This window comes from Microcaecilia unicolor, chromosome 1 (assembly GCF_901765095.1).
Source record: "Microcaecilia unicolor chromosome 1, aMicUni1.1, whole genome shotgun sequence".
Classification (NCBI taxonomy): domain Eukaryota; kingdom Metazoa; phylum Chordata; class Amphibia; order Gymnophiona; family Siphonopidae; genus Microcaecilia; species Microcaecilia unicolor.
In genome coordinates, this window is record NC_044031.1 from 269,112,746 (window position 1) to 269,138,178 (window position 25,433).

The following is a 25,433-nucleotide window of genomic DNA, read 5'->3' on the forward strand; positions in this document are numbered from 1 at the left end:
CGAAAGTTGCCCAATTCCTTACAAATCTAAAACCCTTCTCCCTGCACCATCGTCTCATTCACAAGACTCTGGAACTCTGCCTGTCTCTTGGGCCCTGCACATGGGGAACACTTCTGAAAATGCTACATTGAAGGTTCTGGATTTGAGCTTTTTACCTAACAGTCTACATTTGGCTTCAAGAACCTCCCTCCCACATTTCCCTATGTCATTGGTACCCATGTACTAAGACTGCAGGCTCCATCCCAGCACTGTCTAAAATCGCATCTAGTTGCTACATGAGGTCTGCCACCTTTGCACCAGGCAGGCAAGTGACCAAACCATCCTTACATCCACCAGCCACCTAGCTATCTACCTGCCTAATGATCGAATCTCCAACTACAACAACTGTCCTAACCCTTCCCTCCTGGGCCACCCCAGAGATGCCTCACTGAGCTCCCAACAGAGAATGTTCTGGTAGTCCTTCCTCCTCTGTAGAAACCCTACCATGATTTAAAAAAAATAGAGACACCCCCTTCCCCTTGAGACATATGCACCTGCCCAATATCTCCAACCCCACCAGTGCTGAAATTCCCATTTTGTTCTGCACATAGACAACAAAGGGAAGTCAGGGGCCAGCTGGTGCATTTGAGTTTCAGTGCCAGTGGGGCAAGAGTGATCAGATTTTGTTCCTGCCCAGTGATCCCAGGGTTACTATTGCATAAGGAGAGGCTGGTGTGGCAGAGCAGAAGGAGATCTTTTATTGAGGGGGCATTTTTTGCCATAAGGGTGGACTCTACAGGGGCAGAAACACATTTGCACAGCCAGTAATGTACAGATGTTTCTGCTTCTGGTACCATCTATTTGCCACAGCCACGGGAATGCTGCATTAACTAATGTGATTTAATAAACCCTCTGGGAAATAATGTGTGTTAAAATAGCACATTAACACACTGTATTAACAAGGTTCAGTGAGTAGGGCCCTGAAGAGAATGTTCATAAGCCACAATTGTAAAGCGGAGGTTTTATTTCCTGCTGCTATTCTCAGTATATGCCATTAAGTTGCAGTTGTAAGGCAACATCATGATTGAATAGACTGAACAGCAGGAAATATTCAGCAGCATACATCAGCAAACAATGCATTTATACTGATAAAAGAAATATGAATTGAGTGCTTAAAATGACCACTGGAGTGTTCTATTTGTCATTTGAAATTTCAGCATTTTGGAACATTGAACAATAGCTCTGCATTTACTATTGAAAGGTGCTCAAATCTTCATGATCATATTGAATGTGTTTTTTTCAGGGGGGGGGGGGGAGGTAAGTGCAGCAAGAATGCCTGCTGCTAATTCTACTATGCTGATAGGGGCAGTGAAGAATATCAGTCAGAAGAAAACGTCTCTCATATTCTCTATTTATGAAGCTTAATGTTAGCACAGGCATTTAGTAGAGCCCAACCAAGACTGAATGTGCTGCTGCATTTTACAGTATAATGGTCTTTAACAGCTGAGGTTTTCATAGTTATCTAAATACTGGAACTTCAAAAATTTTCTAAGAATCAACATCAGCACAAATCACAACCTAACAGCAGTCACTTTGCTGACTGTTACAGTGTCATTCATTCATGCAGGGTTGTGTTGGAAGTCAGCACTGTACTGGGAGAAAACTCTTCTCTATTTGTTTGCATATTTATTCAGAAATATACATTTTTTTGCCCTAGCAGTTTTCTCCTGCATCGTTGGACTACCAGCTCAACTAATAATTTAACCATCTCTCTAACCTCATGTGCACCTTTCTTTAAATTAGTCCCCTTATTTTCTAACTTCTCTTGCTCTCTGACCTATCTATATGTTCCATCTTTGCTTATACCCTACACTGTCAATTGAAATGTTCTATTACGTATTGTGTTGACATTGTAAGTAGTATACTATCCAGCTTATTTTCGAACGAGATCGCCGGCCATCTTCTGACACAAATCGGGAGATGGCCGGCGATCTCCTGAATCTGGCCAAATCGGTATAATTGAAAGCCGATTTTGGCCGGCTCCAACTGCTTTTCGTCGCGGGGCCGGCGATAGTTCAAGGGAGCGTGTCGGAATGGTAGCGAAGGCAGGATGGGGATGGGACGGGGGTGTGCATTGAGATGGCCAGCTTCGCCCAATAATGGAAAAAAGAAAGCCGGCCTTGACGAGAATTTGGTCCACTTTATTTGGTCCCTTTTTTTTCAGATCCAAGTCCCCAAAAAGTGCCCCAACTGACCAGATGACCACCGGAGGGAATTGGGGATCACCTCCCCTAACTCCCCCAGTAGTCACTAACCCCCTCCCACCCTCAAAAATACAACTTTAAAAACTTTTTTTGCCAGCCTCTATGCCAGTCTCAAATGTCATACTCAGGTCCATCGCAGCAGTATACAGGTCCCTGGAGCAGTTGTGGTGGGTGCAGTGGACTTCAGCCAGGCGGACCCAGGCCCATCCCCCTACCTGTTACACTTGTGGTGGAAAATGGGAGCCCTTCAAAACCCACCCAAAACCCACTGTACCCACATGTAGGTGCCCCCCTTCACCCCTTAGGGCTATGGTAGTGGTGTATAGTTGTGGGTAGTCGGTGTTGGGGGGGGAGTTGGGGGGCTCAACACCCAAGGTAAGGGAGCTATGCACCTGGGAGCTATTTTAACTTTTTTTTTTACTTTTTAGAAGTGCCCCCTAGGGTGCCTGGTTGGTGTCCTGGCATGTGAGGGGGACCAGTGCACTATGAATCCTAGCCCCTCCCACGACCAAATGCCTTGGATTTGGCCGGATTTGAGATCGCCAGCTTCGGTTTCCATTATGGGCAAAAACAGTATTATCGAAACAAAAGATGGCCGGCCATCTTTTTCGAAAATACAGTTGGCTCCGCCCACTTGCGGAGCTGGTCCCAGAGATGGCCGGCGCCGTTCGATTATCCCCCTCTATGCCATACTTTGCATTGCTATTCGAATGCTTTTACTACTGTGTTTACTGCTTATATTTGACTTATTCTTATTGTACACCGTCTTGAGTGAATTCCTTCAAAAATGCGGTGAATAAGTCCTAATAAATAAATACATAAATTAATTAAATGAAAACACATGGAATTGGTACTGAATTAAAATGACAAAACCATTAGCTTCTGCCCCAGTTCTACAGTCCCTCTATCTTTTAGCACACAAAGCCTTATGGACACCTGTTAAACAGCATACACCTAATAAAGAACTTTCTAATGTGTGCTGGTCTTGCAATGCAGACATAGGAACCTTAGAACATATGTGCTTTTCATGTACCAATTTGCAGCATTTTCGGTTTGATGTATGGACAAGGATATATGATATTTTACATCTAAATATTAACATATTATTAATTAATATATTATTTTTAGATCTCTGATCATACAAAAAATTGTTTGACATTCTCACAGCGATAGTTATTTCTAATATTATTCAAAACTGAAGAATCATAACTTATTTTCATTTTGGTGGGCTTCTATTTGTACTATTTTCAAGTACGAATGAACCATTGCTGAACGAAACAATACTTCCTTTTGGAAAATCTGGGATCCTCCAATGGAGTACTGCAGTACTAATAAGGCCACAAAATACTCTTTGTCTCTTTCTACAATTTACGTCTCCTACAATCCTATTTTAGGGGGTCTTTGACGAAGCCGTGCTAGCGTTTTTAGCTTGCGGTAAAAATCAGCTGGTGGTACATGCTGAGATGCTCATAATGGGCGTCTCAGCGTTTACCACCAGCTGATTTGTACCATGAGCTAGAAATGCTAGAGTGGCTTTGTAAAAGACTCCCTCAGTTTCTTTGACACTTACTTATCTTTCTCTATTGAAGTGAATATTTGTTCCATATATAATACCTGGCTTTTCTATTAAGATGTTTAACGATTTCTTGTTTCTTGGTTCTTTTATTGTTACACTCATAAAATTTAATAAAGACATTTGAACTTAAAAAAAAGTATATCTGAATATGACTTGTCTTAAGCTGCTTCTGATAAAGCATGGCTTAAATCTAACAAAATAAATACAAGACTAAAATGTTTGGGTTTGTATCTGTCTCCTTATATTTTGTAAAGTTAATTATCAATTTTTTTTGCATCTTGTGTGAGGTTAGCTGAGAATGTGCAGGCTTGACACCTACTTGCAGAGGGTGTGCTCTTTCCTCTCTTTGCAAAAGTATGCACTCTTTCAAAAAGAGTGTGCAGTATTGATAGCAAACAAAAAACCCACAAAATGTCATTTATTTGAACTCATTTTCCTTTGCCAATGACATAAAATGACACGGGAAATGTTTCAAATGAATGCACATCCCTATAATACAGGTAGGGAAATTGAAAGTAGATTTAAAAATGTACCAGTCTGGATGAGACTATCCCACTCCATTCCTCACCAAAGCCAACATTCAGATGATGGATAATAGAGCTTCGCTTATGCTTCATTTTAGGCAAATATTGTTTGTCACTATCCTGCTCAGTTATCATAGATGGAGAGTAGAGAACAAATAAATTGCAAGCTTCCTATTTTTTAAAACCTTCTTTCCAGGGCTTTACCTTTCAGTAGCTGCACTTGGGGACCCTTTTACGAAGCTGCGGAAGGGCCTACGTGCGTACAGCATGCGCCAAATCGGCACTACCGCCTGGCTAGCGCATGAGCCGGGGGGGCAATTTCGAATTTGGCATGTGCCAAATCCCACGATAGAAAGTTATTTTCTATTTTCTACCATGGGCCACTTACCCAGCGGTAAACAGCAGTTGGCGCGTACTGTATGCTTACAATGTGGGTAGCGCATGAAACTTTACTGCTAGGCAGTAAGGTCTCAGGCCAAAAATGGACGCGCACTGGTTTCAATTTCAGCGCACATCCATTTTCCGGCCCCTTAAAAAAGGCCCTTTTTTCCTAGACTCGGTAAAAAATGGCCCAGCACACGCCCAAATGATGTGCTTGCACTACCATAGGCCACTTTTTACCAGCTTAGTAAAAGAACCGCTTGGTATTTTTCAGGCCAGGCCCATTTATCTAATCATTGATTCTATTTTCCAGTCAAGAAAATGCTCCAAAATCACTACTTGTAGTAAATACAAGTAAAGCTTAAAATATATGTTTTTATATAAAGTTAGATAGTGCAGCAGATGGAAACATTAGATAAGAAGGAAAATACTTTCCTTCAGCCAGTGCTGCACAGGTTTTATAGAGGCAGGAGAAATGTTTTCATTCTATAGTGATACGAAGCTGGAAGAGGATAGATTCAGCAGGAAAGTAAGGGTGGCAGATGCTCAGCAAAGTGGTGGGTAATTGGCAGCAAAAACAGTAACAGAACTCAAATTATGGCAGAAGAACAGAGAATGCTTAGGGTTAGGGAAGTGAGGGTAAAGACAGAGATCAGAGAGGTTTGTGAAATGGTAGTGAGAAGGAAGAATGAGCAGAAGAGATGGCCTTTGTCTGTACCTGCTTTCATGTTTGCTGTTTCTATGGTTTTATCAGCATTCAAATCTAGATCTTTTATGTTTGTATTTCCTGATTTTAACAGGACTCAGTATATCTGAAATTTTATAACATTAAGGGGACGGGGGAGTTATCGACGTGGGCTACCATTAAAACATGTCATTTATTTTACTGTTAACCCGAGTTATTAATAACTAGGGGTCCTTTTACTAAACTGCAGTAGAAAGATGCCTTAGCTCACCCTTACGCAGGGTTTTCCTCAAGTTAAGGCTATTTTCACTGTAGCAGTAAAATGGCTGATTTTTCCATTTTTTCAATTAATGGCCATCTACTAATGTTACCATTAGTACGTGGTCATTACAAAAATGTAGCACATGAGGAATTACCTACATCTATTTATTTATTGGTAAAACTTCTATACTGCAAAATCTACCGTTCTAAGGGGTGTACAACATAACATACAAATTCCAGCATTAAAATATAAAAACATAGTAATTACATATAAAACATAAAAAACACAATTATCTTCTCTCCTTTATGCTTTGTCAGCTTCGCAATCACACATCGCAGTTAAACAAAGTAACGTGTTCTTCATCTCAACAATCAGAAAAGGCACATTGAAAAAAATGTGTTTTTAGCATTCTTTTAAATTGACTCAAAGATCTAATCATTCAAAATTGCTGGTGATAACTTGTACCATAGTATAGGCCCCATAATATAGAAAATTGAAGCTCTGTTTTGCTCTGAGCGCACTACTCGAAAGAAGGTATATCAAACAAATTAAACCTAGCAGATGTCAAAGATCTGACTGGCTGATACAAGGGAGGAGTGGCCTAGTGGTTAGGGTGGTGGACTTTGGTCCTGGAGAGCTGAGGAACTGAGTTCACTTCAGGCACAGGCAGCTCCTTGTGACTCTGGGCAAGTCACTTAACCCTCCATTGCCCCATGTAAGCCGCATTGAGCCTGCCATGAGTGGGAAAGTGCGGGGTACAAATGTAACAAAAAATAATTGCAACCCATCTGAAATAACTGGTGATACTGAATCAGTCACAACTTTAAGCACCAGTAATGCCTGTGCTACAGAAAATCATCCACAATTTTCTACGTTGGCGGTAACCTAGTGGTAATCAGGCAGCGCCGCACGCTACCTGGTTACCACCAGGTTAGCGCGGGAGCTTTTACTGCCACCTCAGTGGGTGACGGTAGGTGATGCCCCTCGCATGGCCACGTGGTAAGAGCAATTTCACCGCATGGCCATGTCTATTTTTCTGCCCTTTTACCGCAGCTTGGTAAAATGGCCCTATAGCTTATCACAGCTTAGTAAAAGGACCCCTAGGTCTCACTGCAAAAAATGGGACCTTTGCTAAAATAGCATGAGTTAGTGGTAAAAAAACATGTCTTAATGGTAGTGATCGTTCACTGAATCCCTAAGGGGGCCCTTTTACAAAGTGGTGGTAAGCCCATCACATAGGAGCCCTTACCGTCACCTAAATGGGTGGCGGTAAGTGCTCCCACCCGAAATGGATGCACAGCAAGTGCTTCACTTGCCACATGTCCATTTCTTTAAAATAAAACCCTGTTGTTTATCCGCTGCAGTTAAAGGGGGCCTTGTTGCGTGTCAAAAATTCGTGCTGATGCCAGCGCAGGCCCCCTTTTGCAGCAGCTTCGTAAAAGGACCCCTTAGGATTTTATAATACAAATCTAACCCTTCATGACTGCTCTGTGAACATTAAGGGGGTAATTTTATAACAGGATGTCTATGTGAAATGTCCAAAAAGATATCTATTTTATGCCTGTTTTATAACTTGCCCCCTTCTTTACTAAGCTGCATTAGCGGCTGCTGTGCGCTAATACCGACACAGCCCGCAGCTGCTACCGCAACTTGGTAAACAGGCGGGCTGATGTTTTATAAAGGCATCTTACTCCAACTAGCTATCATCATATACTCATTTAATATTTTTATCTGAACATCAGAAGGGGGGGGGGGGTAGATTTTGAACTTCGAATCTCTCAAAGTACCAACACCTTACATTTTCATAGACCCATTTTTTCATTTTATTCATAATTAACCCAATCGAAATATAAAGATGTGAAAAACAAGAACAGTGACCCAGCCATTTAGGCGGTCACAAACACAAACGGATGGAGGCGGGGGGGGGGGGGGGAGGGGGAGTGGGCAAGGGCTAGTAGGGACAAATCAAACTAGGTCAGGGATAAGAAAAGGGAGGTAGTATAGGTAGATAAGGGCTAGGGAGATAGGTAACTGAGAGAAAGTACAACGGGGGGGGGGGGGGGGGGGGGGGGAGAGGTAGCCACTGGAAGCAGTATGGGCAGTGTTTGCAAAGGTGCAATTGCCATTTTTGCCTTTTGTATAAAATATAGAATACTATAATGTATATATGTATGTCTTTGGGCTCAGGCTCCCTCCAAACCTGTACTGCACCTGTTAAATGGCTAGCAGGGATGCCAAAGCCCCGCCAACCAAAGAAATTGCCTGCCGAGCCGCTCCCCTCCTCCTCATGTTGCAGCAATAACCTGGAAATCGGCAGGGTGCCTCCAGCCGCCAACTTCGGGACTCCTCACACATGCTCAGTTCACGTAAGAACTGAGCATGCTCAAGGAGTCCCAGAGTCGGCAGCTGGAGGCACCCATCGATTTCCAGGTTACTGGTGCAACATGAGGAGAAAGGGAGTGGCTCGGCAGGAAATTTCTATGGCTTGTGGGGCTTCGGCATCCCCACCAGGAAAGGTGGGGGGAGAGAATACGTTAACTCCTCAGTCCACCTTTGGACCCCCTAAAATCAGAGGGCTGGCTATGCCTCTGATATAGAGAGCTGTCGTGGGCAACAGCACAGGATTAACTCCAGGTATATGTGCAGATTACTGACTGCACAATGCAGAAACGGATTCAGCATAGGAGCTACTTACATGTCATATTGAAATCAGGCTGTTAGTTACTCCGTCCCGATGCAGAGAAGTACACAGCTGATTTTAAAGCAAGCGCAATGCGAGAATTTTACTGCCAGGTCTGAGGCAGCATAGAACAGTAAGCTCATCCTTCTGTACTGGGGCAGTAAAGCTAATAGTACATCCCCCCCAGACCCACTCAAAACTCCCACAAGATGAACCCCAACCTCCCTGATCTTCCACAAAAATACTAGCATCTTCATCCATCCCCCCTCCCCGAATGAGCCCTGAACCCCCCCAAATATCTCTGGTTTCTAGTTCACCCCACCTCTTCCTGACTCCCTCATCCCCCACACCCCCCACCATATACCTTCCAGCAGGCAGGAGCTGCCTTCATGCCAGCATTTTGAAAAATGGCAGTGCCTGACGCTGCATAGTGCACCCTGGGATGCACCACTTGGGGTCAGTCTGCCAAATAAGGGAATTTTTCCCTTTTTGGTAGTCTGAGCAGAGACTACTAAATAAGGAGAAATTCCCTTATTTGGAACTGACCCTTTATGGTGCATTTTTCAAGATGGAGACTTGGAGGCAGGTGAAAGTGGGCATTGTTCTTGCCTCTATGAAGGTATACAGTGGGGAGATGGGGAGGTCGAGAGGGGGTGAGGGTGCCCTGGACCCGAATCCACATCAAGGATATTCTAGGGGAATCAGGGAGGTCGGTGAGGCCACTAGACAGTCAGGGATTGTCAAAAAGAGCCAATGCAGCAGACCCAGCAACATTTTTTTAAGGTCCCCCTTCTGCCTGTGTCAAAATAAAACAGTGCTTGTCACACTTGCAGTCTTCTAAAGGAAGCACGTGTGTGAATGAGGTCACTGGTGTACCTGCCGACAGTATACAGCATTCATGCGATTTTGACAAATATATATTGAGAGAGAGAATCCAGCAGTAAATTCCTGATGAAGGCTTTTGGAGCTGAAACACAGTCTATGTAGAGTTAATGTGACTGGGACTTGTTTTATTAAATAGATCTTATTAAATAGATCATTCTGACCAGTGGTCTCTTGATAACTTCATTTCCTTCCACCCTCGTGGCTATTTATATAAGCTTCATTAATCTATTTTTGTGTGCATAAGGATGTGGTAGCCAGAGAGAACATGAAACTATTTGTGCCCATTCCTGGATTATATTGCTATAAATATTCAGCAATAAAAAGGTGGGCATGTGTTGAACACATAGAGGGGCATAATCGAAAGGGACGTCCAAGTTTTGATGAGGATGTCCTCGCAAAACGTCCCAATGCAGGGGTGGGGAAACCCGTATTATCGAAACAAGATGGACGTCCATCTTTCGTTTCGATAATACGGTCAGGGACATCCAAATCTTGAAATTTTGGTCATCCTTAGAGATGGTCGTCTCAAGATTTGGTCGTTTCTGATTTTTGGTGATAATGGAAACCAAGGACATCCATCTCAGAAACGATCAAATACAAGCCCTTTGGTCATGGAAGAAGCCAGCATTTCTAGTGCACTGGTCCCCCTGACATGCCAGGACACCAACTGGGCACCCTAGGGGGCTCTGCAGTGGACTCCATAAATTGCTCCCAGGAACATAGCTCCCTTACCTTGTGTGCTGAGCCCCCCAAAACCCACTACCCACAACTATACACCACTACCATAGCCCTTACGGGTGAAGGGGGGCACCTAGATGTGGGTACAGTGGGTTTCTGGTGGGTTTTGGAGGGCTCGCTGTTTCATCCACAAACATAATAGGTAGGGGGGGGGGGTGTGGGCCTGGTCCACCTGCCTGAAGTGCACTGCACCCACTAAAACTGCTCCAGGGACACGCATACTGCTGTCATGGACCTGAGTATGACATTGGAGGCTGGCAAAAAATATTTTGAAAGATATTTTTTGAGGGTGGGAGGGGGTTAGTAACCACTGGGGGAGTAATGGGAGGTCATCCCCGATTCCCTCCGGTGGTCATCTGCTCATTTCGTGCACCTTTTTGTGCCTTGGTCGTGAGAAAAACACGACCAGGTAAAGTCGTCCAAGTGCTTGTCAGGGACGTCCTTTTTTTTCCATTATGGGTCGAGGACGTCCTAGTGTTAGGCATGCCCAAGTCCCGCCTTCGCTACACTTCCAATACGCCCCCTTGAACTTTGGCCGTCCCTGTGACGGAAAGCAGTTGGGGACATCCAAAATTGGTTTTCAATTATACCGATTTGGACGACCCTGTGAGAAGTCCATCTTCTGATTTGTGTTGAAAGATAGGCATCCTTCTCTTTTGAAAATGAGCCCAATAGTAGCATATACTCAAAGGGAATAAATTAGCAGCAGTTTGAAATCTTTGAGCAATGGTGCCTGTCTGAGGCTTGAACCCTAGCTACCATTAATTTGCAGATCTTTTATAAGCATTTATAATTCTTACCTAAAAAATATGAAAAGTATAAGTAAATATTTCTCTTGTTCCCCTCAGGCATGAATTCATACAAAGAGCTGCAAATATAGACTCCAAGCTCATACGATTATATAGGGTAGAAAATAGAGGCTTGGTGAGAAGCACATTTTTAAAAATGTTGTAAGGGCAGAAGCACTGAAACACCTGGACCTCTTCTTGGTTGGAGGGGTCAAACAAACCCATCACCAGCCCATTCTAGTTGACAGTGCTCTGTTGGGCAAAATATTGGTGGGGCTATGGCTCCTTTGGACTCACTCCATTCCACTGCTAATGAGTAAGGGAATTGGAATGACTCATGGCTATGCACATAGCGAGAGACCTAGGCTCAAATGTATGAATAAGCCTCTCTCTAGATTGTTCAGTCACTGTGCAGCAGTGACATCTCCTGGCTGGATTTCGGGCCCATGATTGCATGATTTCCGGATGGCCTTTGAGTAGGTTAAGACCGTTAAGTAACTTGTGGGGGGAGGGGGGAAATCACTGGATAGTTGCGAATAAAGGCTCACAATGCCATAGCCCAACAAAGGCCTGTTCTGACTGAGCTGGAGGCCAAAAGAAGCAGAAGGAATTTACAGAACAAAACAAACAAACAAAAATAAAAGCAAAGAAACTATTAAACTAGTGTGGTCTACTGTTGACAAGTTTTAAACTTGTGTCAATTCAGCTCACTTAAGGTCCAGATTCAAAATGTTTATCCAGCTAGTTATGGCATTAGGTGGATAAACCTTGACTTTTAAAATCCTCTACTCTGTCTCATTGGCTAAATTTTGTATGGACAAAATACCATTACTCACACAAAGTCATTTGGTTTATTTATCGATCCTGTAACTGTAAAACAAATCCAAACCATAGGAAAAATATCAGTCAATCTAGCCACTCTGTTGAGCGCAGAGTTTTACTAACCATATTGATCTAGCACAGCACTTCCCAAACAGTGGGTCACAAACCCACATGGGGTCACACATGCCACGTTTGGGTTCACAACTTGGGTGGGCTCTACATAGGCAAGTCATTATGACATGACTTGGCGGAGTCGCAGGCATCATCACTGCATGGCAATCATGGGGTCTTGGCCTGAAAATGTTTGGTAAGCACTGATCTTGAATACAACTGGATTGTTTATGGGTTGTGATATGTTTTACAGAACCAAATATGAAGATGATTGTATATATGACCTTCTAAGACATTCTAGGCCCTTTTTTATGATGTAGCATAAAAAAAGGAATCTGGACCTTATTCAAACCATAATTCTTCATTTTTCCTGTCTATGACATGAATCTAGTGATTTAGTGATAGGTAGACTAACTGGACAATGGCAGTTGCAATCCAGGAGTTATTTCCTGACAGGATTCCATGGAATGACCAGAAAGAGTCATCACTGGTTATACCTATTGCATAGAGTTGTCAACTGGCTCCAGATTTTCAGGATTGGCTGATTCAATCCTGATTTTACTCCATTGTCTGCATGGTCTCACAGTTTTGCTTTCCTAAAGTAAATTAAAATGAACACCAGGAGGTGGATATTCAAAATGATTTATAAGGTTAACTTAGAATTCACTACATAAATTGTTGGCTTGTAAAACCCAGGGCTGCCAGCTGGTATAACATTTGGCTGGGCATTGAGATATCTGGCCAAAGATTATTGTATTCTGATATAAAAGGGATAGCTGAGAACTATTCAGGGAGCAAAGTAAAAGTTATCTTGGTCGCAGATATAGCAGACGTGAAGGAACATTTTCGACATGACATCTAAATACGATTTTGGATGTTTTGCTGAAAATGTCCAAAAATCAAGTGGCAAACGTGGGTGATTTTTGAAAATGGTTATTTCCTAGACATTTTGTGCTCAGTGCATTTTTCTTTTCTGACCACTTTTGAAAGAAAAAAAAAATCCAAGGGAAAAATGCACAAAAACAAGCCAGTGGTACATATGGGGGGGCAGCATTCTTAGTAGACTAGCCACACAGACATCCCAGCAGAGCAGTGGGGCACCCTAGGGGGCACTGCAGTGGACTTCACATAAATGGTTCCAGGTACACATCTCACTGTTACCCCCTTATTATTGTATGGGAGCCCTCTGAAGCCCACTGTACCCAACTGTACACCATTACAATAGATGTCACCTATATGTGGGCACAGTATTTATTTATTTATTTAGATTTTACTCACACCTTTTTAGTAGTAGCTCAAGGTGTTACATTCAGGTACACTGGATATTTCTCTGTCCCAGGAGGGCTCACAATCTAAGTTTGTACCTGAGGCAATGGAGGGATAAGTGACTTGCCTAAGATCACAAGGAGCAGCATTGGGATTTAAACCGGCCACCTCTGGATTGCAAGACTGGTGCTCTAACCACTAGGCCACTCTCCACTCCACAGCAGGTTTCTGGTGGGTTTTGGATGGCTGACACATAAGCACCGCCATACTGGGAAAAGACCAAGGGCCCATCAAGCCCAGCATCCTGTCTCTGACAGCGGCCAATCCGGGCTTCAAGAACCCGGCAACCCCCCCCTCAAAAAAAAAAAAAATATATATATTTAATAATGTTCAATGGACTTTTCCTTCAGGAATCTGTCCAAACCCCCCTTAAACTCCATAAGGCCAGCTGCTGTCACTACATTCTCCGGCAACGAGTTCCAGAGTCCAACTAAAGTAAATCAAAAAGAACACCAGGAGGTGGATATTCAAAATGATCCACACTTCTCCCCACGTTTAATGGGATGTGGGCCTGGGTCCCCTTCTCTATAGTGCACTGCAATGACCACTAGGCTACTCCAGGGCTCTGCTTGCTGCTCTAATAGGACTGGCCATAACAACTGAAGCTGTTATAGAGGCTGGTATGTACTGTTTCTTTCACATATTTGGGGGGTGGTGAGAGGGAGTCAGTGACCATTGGTGGAAACAGGTCTAAACCAAAACATCTAATTTCCCTGGATATTTTTGCTTTGTTCCATTATGGCAGAAAAACATCCAAGTTCTGAGAACACCCAAATTCCACTTTCAATATGCCTCTGACAACACTTCCTTGTGATCTGGATGTGCTGCAGTTGAACTGCATAGATAAATGTCTTAAATATATGTTTTGAAAATAGCGATTTGGAAGTTTTGGACAAAAAACATTCATCTGTTGCTTTGTACTGCTTTTTGGATGTTTTTCTGTTTTGAAAATGAGCCTCTAAAGATATCTTTACAAAATTAAAGTTATCCAAATATCTTTAACTTGCAGTATTCATTGGTGCTCAGATAACTGGATAGCTTGGTCAGAATTTACTAAAATGGATTTTTTCCCGCCGAATATGCCCCCCCCGCCCCCCAACTACAAGTTCATGCAGAAAGTGAATCAGCCTGTCCTGAAAATCTGGAGCCTGTTAACAACCCTAAATGCATTACATAACAAGATTCTTCCGTATCAGTGTGTTTTTTATTTTATTATTATTATTATTTATTTATTATAACTGTTCTTGTTGACTAGAGGAAGAGACAAAAATTGTGGTGGGACTTGAAGGGAGGCAAAGCGAGAGGACTGAGCATGGAGAAAGCAGAGAAACTTAGGCATTGTGGGACAGAAAGGATCATGCAGGATGCAGGGGAGAGGAGATAGTGAAAGAGAGAAAGGGGATCACATTAGGATGGGTAGACCAGCGAAGAAGTTATGCAGATTGGGGAAGACCCATCATAATAATTGGGTGTACTGCAGCCAGCACTGCAAGAAAGTCACATTTTTCTTCTGCTAGAGTATTAATAGGTCAGTTGTTGAAGCATTTTTTTTAAAGGAGACAGTATTCAAATTAATGAGAGATTTGCTTTGCTGAATAAAATATTTAATTACATCGCTTACAAGAAAAGGACCAGTGGAAAATGAAACTTACGTGCTTGAAGTTCCTAAATGGCACAAACTGAACAATGTCTCTGAGAACAGGTTCACCCTTAGGGGACCTCAAGATGCCATCATCTCCATCCAGCATCTGCATATCACTGAAGTCTGCATTGCCCACCCCTACGATAATGACTGACATGGGGAGATGTGACGCATGGACAATGGCTTCTCTGGTGTCAGCCATATCTGTGATCACACCATCTGTCAAAATCAGTAAGATGAAGTATTGCTGTTTGGAGAGACACAGAAAAGACAAAAATAAAGTGGTTGGTTTTAATACCTCTTTGTATCTCTTAAGCTCATCCAATTTTGAATTCTAGTGGAATAGAGTTGCCTTGATTCAGATTCAACCAAAAGGGTTGATTCAGACCTGGTTTTACCTCATTGCATATAGGAACTTGTAGTTCTGATTTCTCAATTGCATTCCCTATGGAAAACAATACTAGCAGTCCCTGCATGTAATGGGGTAAACCCAGGACTGGATCAACCCTGTTGGGCAAATCTGGATTCAGTTGGCAGCCTAAAGTAGAGAGATGTTATTAAACTCATTAACTTTAAGTGTGTGACCTGTACTTGCTTTTAAAAATTAAAATCATGGTTGAGTCAGAATGCACCTTAAATCATTTGTCAACAAATTCTTATTTCAACTGAATTACCATGAAGTGATTATAAAATGTAGGGGCTTTTATTTAATAACAAGGAAGACATAGTACTATTTTTTCTGACGCAACAGCTGATAAAACTCAATATTCATAAGGAATGTTTCATATTTTCTCACAAATACTTAGAGCATTGATGCATATGTGCCTAGTAAAAAAGGCCCGTTTCTGCCACAAATGAAACAGGCGCTAGCAAGGTTTTTCTCGGAGTGTGTATATTTGAGAGAGTGTGTGTGAGAGTGACTGTGTGTGTGAGAGAGAGTGAATGTGCGAGTGTGTGTGTGTGACAGAGAGAGTGAGACTGGGTGCGAGTGTGTCTGTGAGAGAGAGTGTGTGTGAGAATGAGAGTGTGTGTGACTGCGTATCTGAGACAGTGAGTGTGAGAGAGAGAAAGTGTGTTTCACACAGATACAGTGTGTGTGTGAGACAGAGAGTGTATGTGTGCGATACACAGACTCTCTGTGAGCAGCCACCCATGTTCAGCGACCCTCCTCTCTCCCCTGCCCCCCTCCAGCCACCCATGCCCAGCGACTCTCCTCTCTCCTTCCCCCCCTCCAGCCACCCATGTCCAGTGACCCTCCTCTCTCCCCTGCCCCCCTCCAGCCACCCATGTCCAGTGACCCTCCTCTCTTCCCTGCCCCCCTCCAGCCACCCATGTCCAACAACCCTCCTCTCTCCCCTTCCCCCCTCCAGCCACCCATGTCCAGTGACCCTCCTCTCTCCCTGTCCCCCTTCAGCCACCCATGTCCAGTGACCCTCCTCTCTCCCCTGCCCCCCTCCAGCCACCCATGTCCAGTGACTCTCCTCTCTCCCCTGCCCCCGCTCCAGCCACCCATGTCCAATGACCCTCCTCTCCCCCTGCCCCCCTCCACCCACCCATGTCCAGCGACTCTCCTCTCTCCCCTGCCCTCCCTCCAGCCATCCAGGTTGTCCAGCGAATGCTTCGGGGAAGGCAGGAAAGACCCCAGTCTTGCCTGTCCGCTGCCGGTGCTGACCCTCCCCCGTTGCCGGATCGCTCTTCAAAATGGCCGCTGAGACTTCCAGCAGTGGCCTTGTGAGACTTCTGCTGAAGTCTCTGTGGCCATTTTGAAGAGCGAAACTGACAATATTTTACAAGTAGCAGTGACTTCACTGAACATAAAAATTCAGAAGATATGGGTAATGATCTTGATGATCATGTGGCAAAACATTATAAAGATTGTAGTTAGATATTATGGGGATGGGGTTAGAATGAGGTATGGAATGGCATACATGCTTTTTAATTTTCTAAATTATGTAACTCAGCAAAAATATAGGCACAGGTATAAATGTGTGTGGGTATTTTATCAGAGATTAATTTTTCAAAGTGAAAGTATGCATATACCGTTGTCGGTTTCCCTGCTTGACTCCCATATTCCAGCACAGAACCCCCCTGTCACCTGCAGCAACAATAGGGGCTGAAAATGGGAAGTCCATGCAGATGGATCCTCTAAGCATCCCAGAGCAAGAGACACAGTGAAGGTGGAACCTGGATCTCAGCCTGCACTGCAGGGAGCGGGGCCATTACGCCCAAAGATGCTCCAGGAAGTTGGGAAAGTGGTCAGCCTAGTCCTGACTGGGAAAGTAGGACTAGGTCTGTCTCAATGAACTCCCCACACCTAGATGTGGTGCCCATCTCCATAGGCGTTTCCACTATGGCTTTCATTGACTCCAGGGCTGGGGGTGATTCATCGATGAGGTGTTGGTTTGGCACCACCATATCCCTATCCAAGAACTTCCATGACCCGTCTCAGCCTCCTCCATCTATGGAACCATTCAGGGGGTCATCAGTTCCCTTTACTTTGAGGATTGGAGCCCTTCATAAAGAGGTTCTCCGTATGTTCTTCAGTCAGCGGTAAATCTGATCATCCTGAGTCTTCCCTGGCTGTAGGAGCACAGTCCTCACATCAACTGGACCATGGGAGAGCTCACAGCCTGGAGCCTCCATTGCCACTATAATTGTATCATTCTGGCGACGCCCACTGTCCCATTAGCCACCAGCCATGTAGACTCTCCTCATGGCCTGCTCCGAGCCTACTGTGATTACCAGGACATCTTCTCTAGACAAGCTGAGATGCTACTACCCCACCAAGATTATGATTGCTCTATAGGCTTGATTCTGGGGAAAATGCTCTCTAGAGGTAGGGTCTACCCCCTTTCTCATCTAGAGACTTCCGCTATGTCTGCTTATATCAAGGATAACCTAGAAAGAGGGTTCATCCATCCCTCTAGGTCCCCCACAGGAGCTGGCTTCTTCTTTGTGGACAAGAAATATGGGGGACTCTGCCCCTGTATCAATTACTGGGGGTTCAACGCTATTACCATCATGAATAAATATCCACTTCTCCTCATTTCTGAGTTATTCAATCGCCTGCAGGGAGCCTGAATCTTTACTAAACTAGATCTTTGTGGGGTCTACAATCTGATCCATATCAGGGAAAGCGATGAGCGGAAGACAGCATTCAACACCAGGGACAGGCACTAGAAATAACTCGTCATGCCCTTCGGATTGGCTAATGCTCCAGCTGTGTTTCAGAATTTTGTCAATAATATATTTTTGGATATGCCATTCAAATACATTCTGGCCTTCCTAGATGACATCCTGGTCTTCTCTCCCTCTCTGGAGCAAGACCGACAACATGTTAAAGCGGTTCTCCACCGACTGCATATAAGCTATAAGCGAAACCTGAGAAATGTGCTTTCGAACAGACACCCTTCCTTGGGTACATCATATTGGATCAGGTGTTATGCATGGACCCTGCCAAGCTTGCCCTGGTCCTTGAATGGCCCCAGCCCCGGGGATGTTGGGCACTGCAAAGATTCTTAGAATGTGCCAGCTATCACAGACAGTTCATCCTGAACTACTCAGCCATTGCCACCCCCCTGATAGATCTTGCCCTAAGGAGGGAAACACTCAAGACTGGCCTGCTGAAGCAATAGCTGTTTTTAACCACCTAAAACAGGACTTCATCACTGCCCCTGCTCTACGCCACTCAGACCCAGACAAGATGCTTCTATGTCGAAGTTGATGCCTACTGTATAGAGGCCGGCGCAGTTATTTCTCAAGCCAATTCCAATGGTAAACTTCTCCCGTGTGCCTTCATCTCTAAGAAGTTTACCCCCACTGAGAGAAACTATGATATTGGGGATCAGGAACTCCTAGCCTTGAAACTGGTGCTAGAGGAATGGCGCCACCGACTTGAAGGGGTCCAGTACCCCTTCAATTGTATTTACAGACCGTGAGAATCTTATGTATCTTCAGGAGACCCAATGGTTCAACCCCTGGCAAGCCAGGTGGTCCCTGTTTTTCTCCCACATTGACTTCAAGCTGCAGTTTCATCCTGTCAAGAAGAATGCCCGGGTTGATGCTCGCTTTTGGTTCATGGAGACATCTGAAGAGGCACCGGATCTTCAATATATCATTGACCCAGCCAGGATCCTCACTGCAATCACTCTCCCGATCCCAATGGGCAAAACCATCATGTCTAAATGGCTTTGGGAGACAGACCTGAAGTAGGACCACGATACTAAGGTTGCAGGACATCCAGTGAATAGGGGAACCACTGAACTAATATCACATCTGTATTGGTGACCCACACTAAAGAAGCATGTGAAGGAATATATCACAATTTGCCTAGACTGCGCCCACCAGAAACCCTTTCAAGCACACCCTTAGGGCCTCCTACAGCCCCTCACACCTCCACACAGACCATTGAGACACATCTCAATGAACTTCATTACCGATCATCCTTCCTCAAATGGCTATTCCACCATTTGGGTGCTGGTGGACTGCTTTTTAAAAATGTTACCCTCTCAGGACTACATGAGCTCCCATTTTGGCCTAGCACTTCCTGAAGGAAATATTCCATCTCTATGGGCTACCTGATTCTATTGTATCAGACCATGGGGTCCAATTTACCTCCGGATTCTGGCAGATCCTCATGCATTCTCTGCAGATCAAATTACGCTTTTCTTCAGGATACCACCCCCCAGACTAACGGGCAAACAGAATGGGTTAAATGAAGTCTGAAGGCCTTTCTACGCACCCATGTCTCCTCATCACATGGTACCGGGCTTCTCTACTCCCATGGGTGGAATTCTGTCATAATAATCATGTTAGTGAGTCCATCGCCTCACCTTTCTCGATTGTATACAGCCAATATCTTCAGGTGCCTCTGCCTAAACCCATGGGCCCCGAGGTTCCTGTGGTCTATCAGACACTTACCCCCCTCTCTCAGATCTGGAATGCCATTTGGAGACTCCTGGTCCAAAGCGCCCAGAGGTTCCAAAGGCAAGCTGACAGACATAGACATCCAGCCCCCAGTTCCACATGGGAGACCTGTTCTGGCTTTCCACCTGTAATCTACACCTCAAGACTCCCTCTGTCCAATTTGCTCCCTATTTTGTTGGAGCATACCCAATTATCCGGCAGGTGGGACCTATCACTTACCAATTGCAACTCCAATGTACCCTATGGATCCACAATACTTTTCATGTTTTGCTACTGAAATCGCTGGTTTTGCAGCAGGCTGCCAAGACCTCCCCCTGACACCCGTGCCTATGGAGGTGGACCCTAACAAGGAATATGAGGTTTAGGTCATCCTGGACTCCAGCAGAGAATGTGGCTGCTTGCAGTACCTTATTACCTGGAAAGGCTATGGACCTGAGGATAATTCCTGGGCGCCTAAGTACCAAGGTTAAGTATCAAGACTGTTGGTGTTTGTTTATAGTAACTGAATTAATGTGCTTCCCCTCACAAACAAATACCTTTGCTGGCGGGGGTCCCCAAACCCTTCTAGCCGAAGCCTTCTTCAGCTCCGGTCTCTGGCGCAGCCGCGTTCGCAGCCTGCCCCCTGTTCTTCTTGCTCCTGTGCACACTGACGCTCAGCAGGGGACAGGCAGCGAACGCGGCTGCGTTGGAGACCAGCGCTGAAGAAGGCTTCGGCTAGCGGGGGTTGGTGACCCAGATGAAATTTGTGGGGGCCCAGGTCCCTTTGGCCCCCTGTAGCTACGCCCCTGCTATGAAGTGATTCTATAACTAGGCACCTCCATTTAAGTGCCCCTAGTATGCACAGTGAGAACCTATCTATAAGCGCACATGTCTGGGCACCCAGGTTCTGTTATATGTGGAGGAGAATAATCGAACGGCGCCGGCGAAATACATGGCCGGCGATGTATTTTGGCGGTGCCGCAACAGCTGGCCAGACTCGTATTTTCAAAAAAGATGGCTGGCCATCTTTTGTTTCAATAATACGGTTCTGGCCAGCCAAATGCATTGGATTTGGCCCGGGTTTGAGATGGCCGGCTTTGGTTTTTAGCGATAATGGAAAGTTATGTCGGCCATCTCAAACCCCGGCCAAATTCAAGACATTTGGCCGTGGGAGGAGCCAGCATTTTTAGTGCACTGGCCCCCCTGACATGCCAGGACACCAACCAGGCTCCCTAAGGGTCACTGCGGTGGATTTCAGAAAAGCTCCCACGTGCATAGCTCCCTTACTTAGGGAGCTGAGCCCCCCAACCCCCCCCCCCAAACTCACTACCCACAAATGAACTGCACCCATTAAAACTGCATACCTGCATACAGCCTCTAGGACTTATTGCTGCTGTATAACTTTGGCACACCAGTTCACACCTGAAGAGTAATCTCTCTGAAAAAGTCCTTTCTTGAAATAACCACGTTTACTCACAGTTAACTGCAGATCAGAGGTTGTGCCCCACTGGCAAAGAGTCCCCTGGTACTAAGATGAGCTGTAGGTCAGAGCTGGCACAATGGTGTACAATGCCCTCTTTCAGCAACATTCAAGGTAATAACTAAGTTCTCCAACGTGGGTAACACAGGAAAGGGAACTAAAACTGGCTTACAAAAATGGCCACTACCGCATGGATTACAACAGGAAACAAAACAGGGCACACTCTGACCCAGTAAGCAGGGGGAAAGCACCAGGGAGGTAGAGCCTGCCAACTACCAATACCTACACCCACCACAATGCATTGCTGATGTGACTCTGCAGTGCAAATAACAGAAAAGGTGTCACACTCACCCCACAGCCACATCACAAGCAAGAAAAGGCTGTCGGAGAACACATTCTGCTGTCATGGAGGTGGGTATGGCATTTGAGGCTGGCATACAGGGTGGAAAAAAAGTGTTTAAAGTGGGTTTTTTTTGGTGGGAGGGGGTTAGTGACCACTGGGGGAGTACGGGGAGGTCATCTCCGCTTCCTTCCGGTGGTCATGTGGTCAGTTCGGGCACCTTTTGAAGCTTGGACCTGAAAAAAAAGGGACCAAGTAAAAGCGGCCAAATGCTCTTCATTGCTGCCTTTTTTTTTTCCATTATGGGCTAAAGCCGGCCATTTCATAACCCCGCCCATGCCCCGCCTTCACGTCGCTGCCAACATGCCCACTTGAACTTTCGCCGGCTCTGCGACGGGAAAGCGGCGATGGTGTCAAAATAGCGGCTTTCGATTATACCGATTTGGCCGCCGTTGCGAGATCGCCGGCCATCTCACGATTTGTGTCGGAAGATGGCTGGCGATCACTTTCGAAAATGAGCTGGATAGAATACTAGTGTAGCCTGGTATCAATGTACCTTACATTTACATGCAGGGAATTATGCCAGCCATAGACCCTGAATAACTGGGGTGCCTAAATATAACAACATAAGGATTAAGAATTCATGTGTAATTGGGAGCTTCTTTTTATGTGAAATCCTTGCAAATGTATTGTAAACTATCAGTGTAATAAGTTTGTTTTTTGGGACTCTAAACATTTAATTTCTTTTTTTGTTACAAAATGAGTCTCTGTAATAGATCCTCTGTGTGTCACTTAGATCAAAGCTTTTTTTCCCCCCTTTATTTCCTTTTTTCGTTGGTCGCCATTTAATATTCTATCCCCATATAAAGGACTATAGCTATTGCTATATATATTATTTATTTTACTAACTTGGATGCATCCCTTTTTTTTTCTCTCATTTATGTTTATTACATGTTTACTATACCGCCTTTACAGTAATTAGTCAAAGTTGGTTTATATACTAAAAATCGAATCAGAAAAGAATGCCAGTATTAAATAGGAACCATAATCACTTTCATTCAGTAAACATACTACAAAGAAAACTGTTCTCTGCATACAGACCAAATCCCTCACAACCTTACACACACACACACACACACACACACACACACACACACACACACACACACACACATCTTTATTTAGCTTTATGCACAAGAAGTTACTTGATTGTATTGTTTGAATTTCATAAATAAAAAATTTAAAAGAAAAAAAAAAGAATTCATGTATAATAATATTCAACTACCAAGATGACCTCTAAATGTTATGCCAAAGTAAGGAAAATGCATTGGATGACGGATGTTTTGTGATTGGCCACTGTCTTTACCGTTGCCTCCTTAGTGTGAGTCTCTTCTGAGGCGGACTTGGCCACCTTTTGAATTATGGGAGCAATGTTTGTTGGTCCATAGAGTTGTATCTTAGGAAGACAGCTCTGATATGCTTCAACAACTCCTTGTATTCCTTATTAAAAAAAAAAAAGAAAAGAAAGGAAAGCAGAAGTAGAGGGTCAGGAAACACGATGACAAGGTCTACATCTGACACAATTCCTTAAAGCTACATCATATGCACACACCACATTAAGGGCCTGTTTATTGAAATGGTAAAAATGTGTAGTTACAGTGCATTGCAGTAACTGCAAAGTCTGTGCTGTAACCGTTGGGGGTTTGGCCAGCATCCACCCTTCAGTTAGCAGAGCAGACATTTTACCACACAGGTAATGCATTGGCAGATAATGCTGCAAGTGTGTTGGCACTGTTTGCATGCAGTTGCTACAGGCCATTGCTTAAAAGAAAAAAAAATGATTCCCCTGATCAACATCCTGAAGGAGCACCCACACCCCCAATCAGTATTCCCACCCACTCCCATCTCCGATACCCCTAATTACCATTCTGAAGGAGCACTCCACACTCTCAATTAGCATTTCCATCCAACCCCCTACCCTCCCATAACACTTACCAGTGGGGAGGGGGAGGGAGGAAGGTCCCTACTGGTTTAGTGGACAGTGGGCAGGAGTGATCCCCACATTCTTTTACTCTGTTGCTGATCAGGGTTCAAAATGTTGGCTCTGACCCCTAGTGGTAAATTTGTGGTACTACTGCTAGGGGTCAGAGCTGTCATTTTGAACCTGAGCTGTTGATAGTGTAGCAGTGTTCAGGGATCACACCTGTCACCCAACCCACCACATTTTCTCCAGTAAGTGCCCAGGGAGGGGGGAAGTGGAAGGGTGTAGGTTGGACTGGAATGCTGTTGGGTGCTTCTTTAGAATGCTGATTGAGGGGGAATGGGGATGGGAGTGGGTGAGGATGCTGATTAAGATGGCCGATGCTCCTCAAGATGCTGATCAGGGGGGTCTTTTATTTAAGTGGTGGGCCCTGGAAAGTGGATGTAGATAGTGGTAAGCAGACAACACATGATAATGTAGTGTGGGGCCCATGCTGAAAACATTACTGCAGGTTTAATCTGGCCTCACCCAATATTTCCCAGGATACACTGCTTGGGATAGGTTGCCACCACTTTGAAGATGATGGCACCAGAGGTAGGATCGAGTATTTTTATGTTTTACTGTTGAGAGATGGGGGAGGATCTCATTGAGTCAGATTGGGGAGAGGGAGGGAGGCTGCTGAACTACTCGGGATAGATGCAATGTAGAAAGCTGGGTTAGAACAATGGTAGTGTTCTTTTTCTCTTCATTGCCACTGTCAGGAAAGGTGGCATTTAGCAATAACCTGTGGATTGCTGTTGCAATTTTAACATGGCAGCAATTTGCACGCTCATTGATTACAGCATGCCATGGTATTTTCTAGTGGTAATTTGGTGATAGAATGTGGGCTCTACTGTGAGGTTTTCTGCATGGACCCCCAAAACCTTCCCCATTCTCCACCCCTTTCCCACCTCCTGCTGTAGCAAGCAGTTATCACATGAATTAATGTGAGGTAAGTGTAGGATCACCATACAGCTCCATAAAAAGGAGGACAGATTGAGCCAGTCTGGGTTTTATTTCCATTGTTTTCAATGGAAGCAAAACCTGGACTGGATCAATGTGTTCTCCTTTTTCTGGAGCCATATGGTAACCCTTGGTAAGTGGCAGCGCTGTGGCTCTGTCCGAACTGTTACTGCAGCCATGTGGTTAGCACAAGCTAATTCACACAGTAACTGCTTACTGTGCTTCAGTAAACAGACCCCTATATCATATAGTAAATTAGTTAAAAGCAGTCCCCACAATCTACACTCCTTTCTTCTAAAGTGTGATTTCTGAAATAGCTTCACTAAGACTTTAAAAGTCACATCTCACAGATGCACAAAATGTGATGCATTTAGCACAAAAAGGAGAAAACCATACAATTCCCACAAAACACAAAAAGTGGCAGAAAAACATAATGGGAATGACCAAATATAAAAAGCTGATGTATTTAGCATAGGTAATCAAACAGATGTGAATTTTAGGTATGTGTCATGATTATTCCCCTGGCATTTTTCTCTACAGTGATTTTCAATTTTACCTCACAATTTACTAAGAGCTTCTTTTATCAAGCCACGCTAGCAGTTCCCGCATGGCAATGCCGACGAAGCCCATTCAAAGTGAAAGGGCTTTGTTGGCATTACCGCACCGGGGACCTCTAGCACGGTTTGATAAAAAAGGCCCCAAATGTAGTTATGAAAAAAGGTTTATTTTTTTCTAGAAGAACTCACCCAAGCTCAATAAGCAATACATAACATAATTCCTTCTAGACTTTTCCTGCTGCTAACCAATGGCTTTGTGGGATGCAGCTTCAAAGTAACTCAGGTAAAATCCACCTTAGGAAACCTTTATATCTTCACTAACTGGATGTCAAAAAGTGAACCTCACTGACAGCAAGCCTGAATCAATAATTGAACATTTCTGATGTCAAGGTGTCAGTCTTTCTCCTAGAGCTGGAGATTTTGGCTGACTGAAGAGCGCTGTTATCCCCCTCTATTCCAGTGATGTTCTGAAAATCTCACTGTGCCAGTCTGAAAGACCTGACAT

At 44.4% G+C, this 25,433-nt stretch overlaps 1 protein-coding gene across 1 annotated transcript in view; it reads right to left on the reverse strand.

Moving 5' to 3' along the window:
* Positions 1-25,433, reverse strand: part of CPNE4 (copine 4) — a 932,436-nt gene that overhangs the window by 14,798 nt on the left and 892,205 nt on the right. Inside the window, exons 15-16 of the mRNA XM_030206477.1 lie at positions 22,755-22,888; positions 14,674-14,910 (exon numbers count right to left, since the gene is read on the reverse strand). Coding sequence (XP_030062337.1) covers positions 14,674-14,910; positions 22,755-22,888 — 371 coding nt within the window. The remainder of the gene's footprint in view (positions 1-14,673; positions 14,911-22,754; positions 22,889-25,433) is intronic.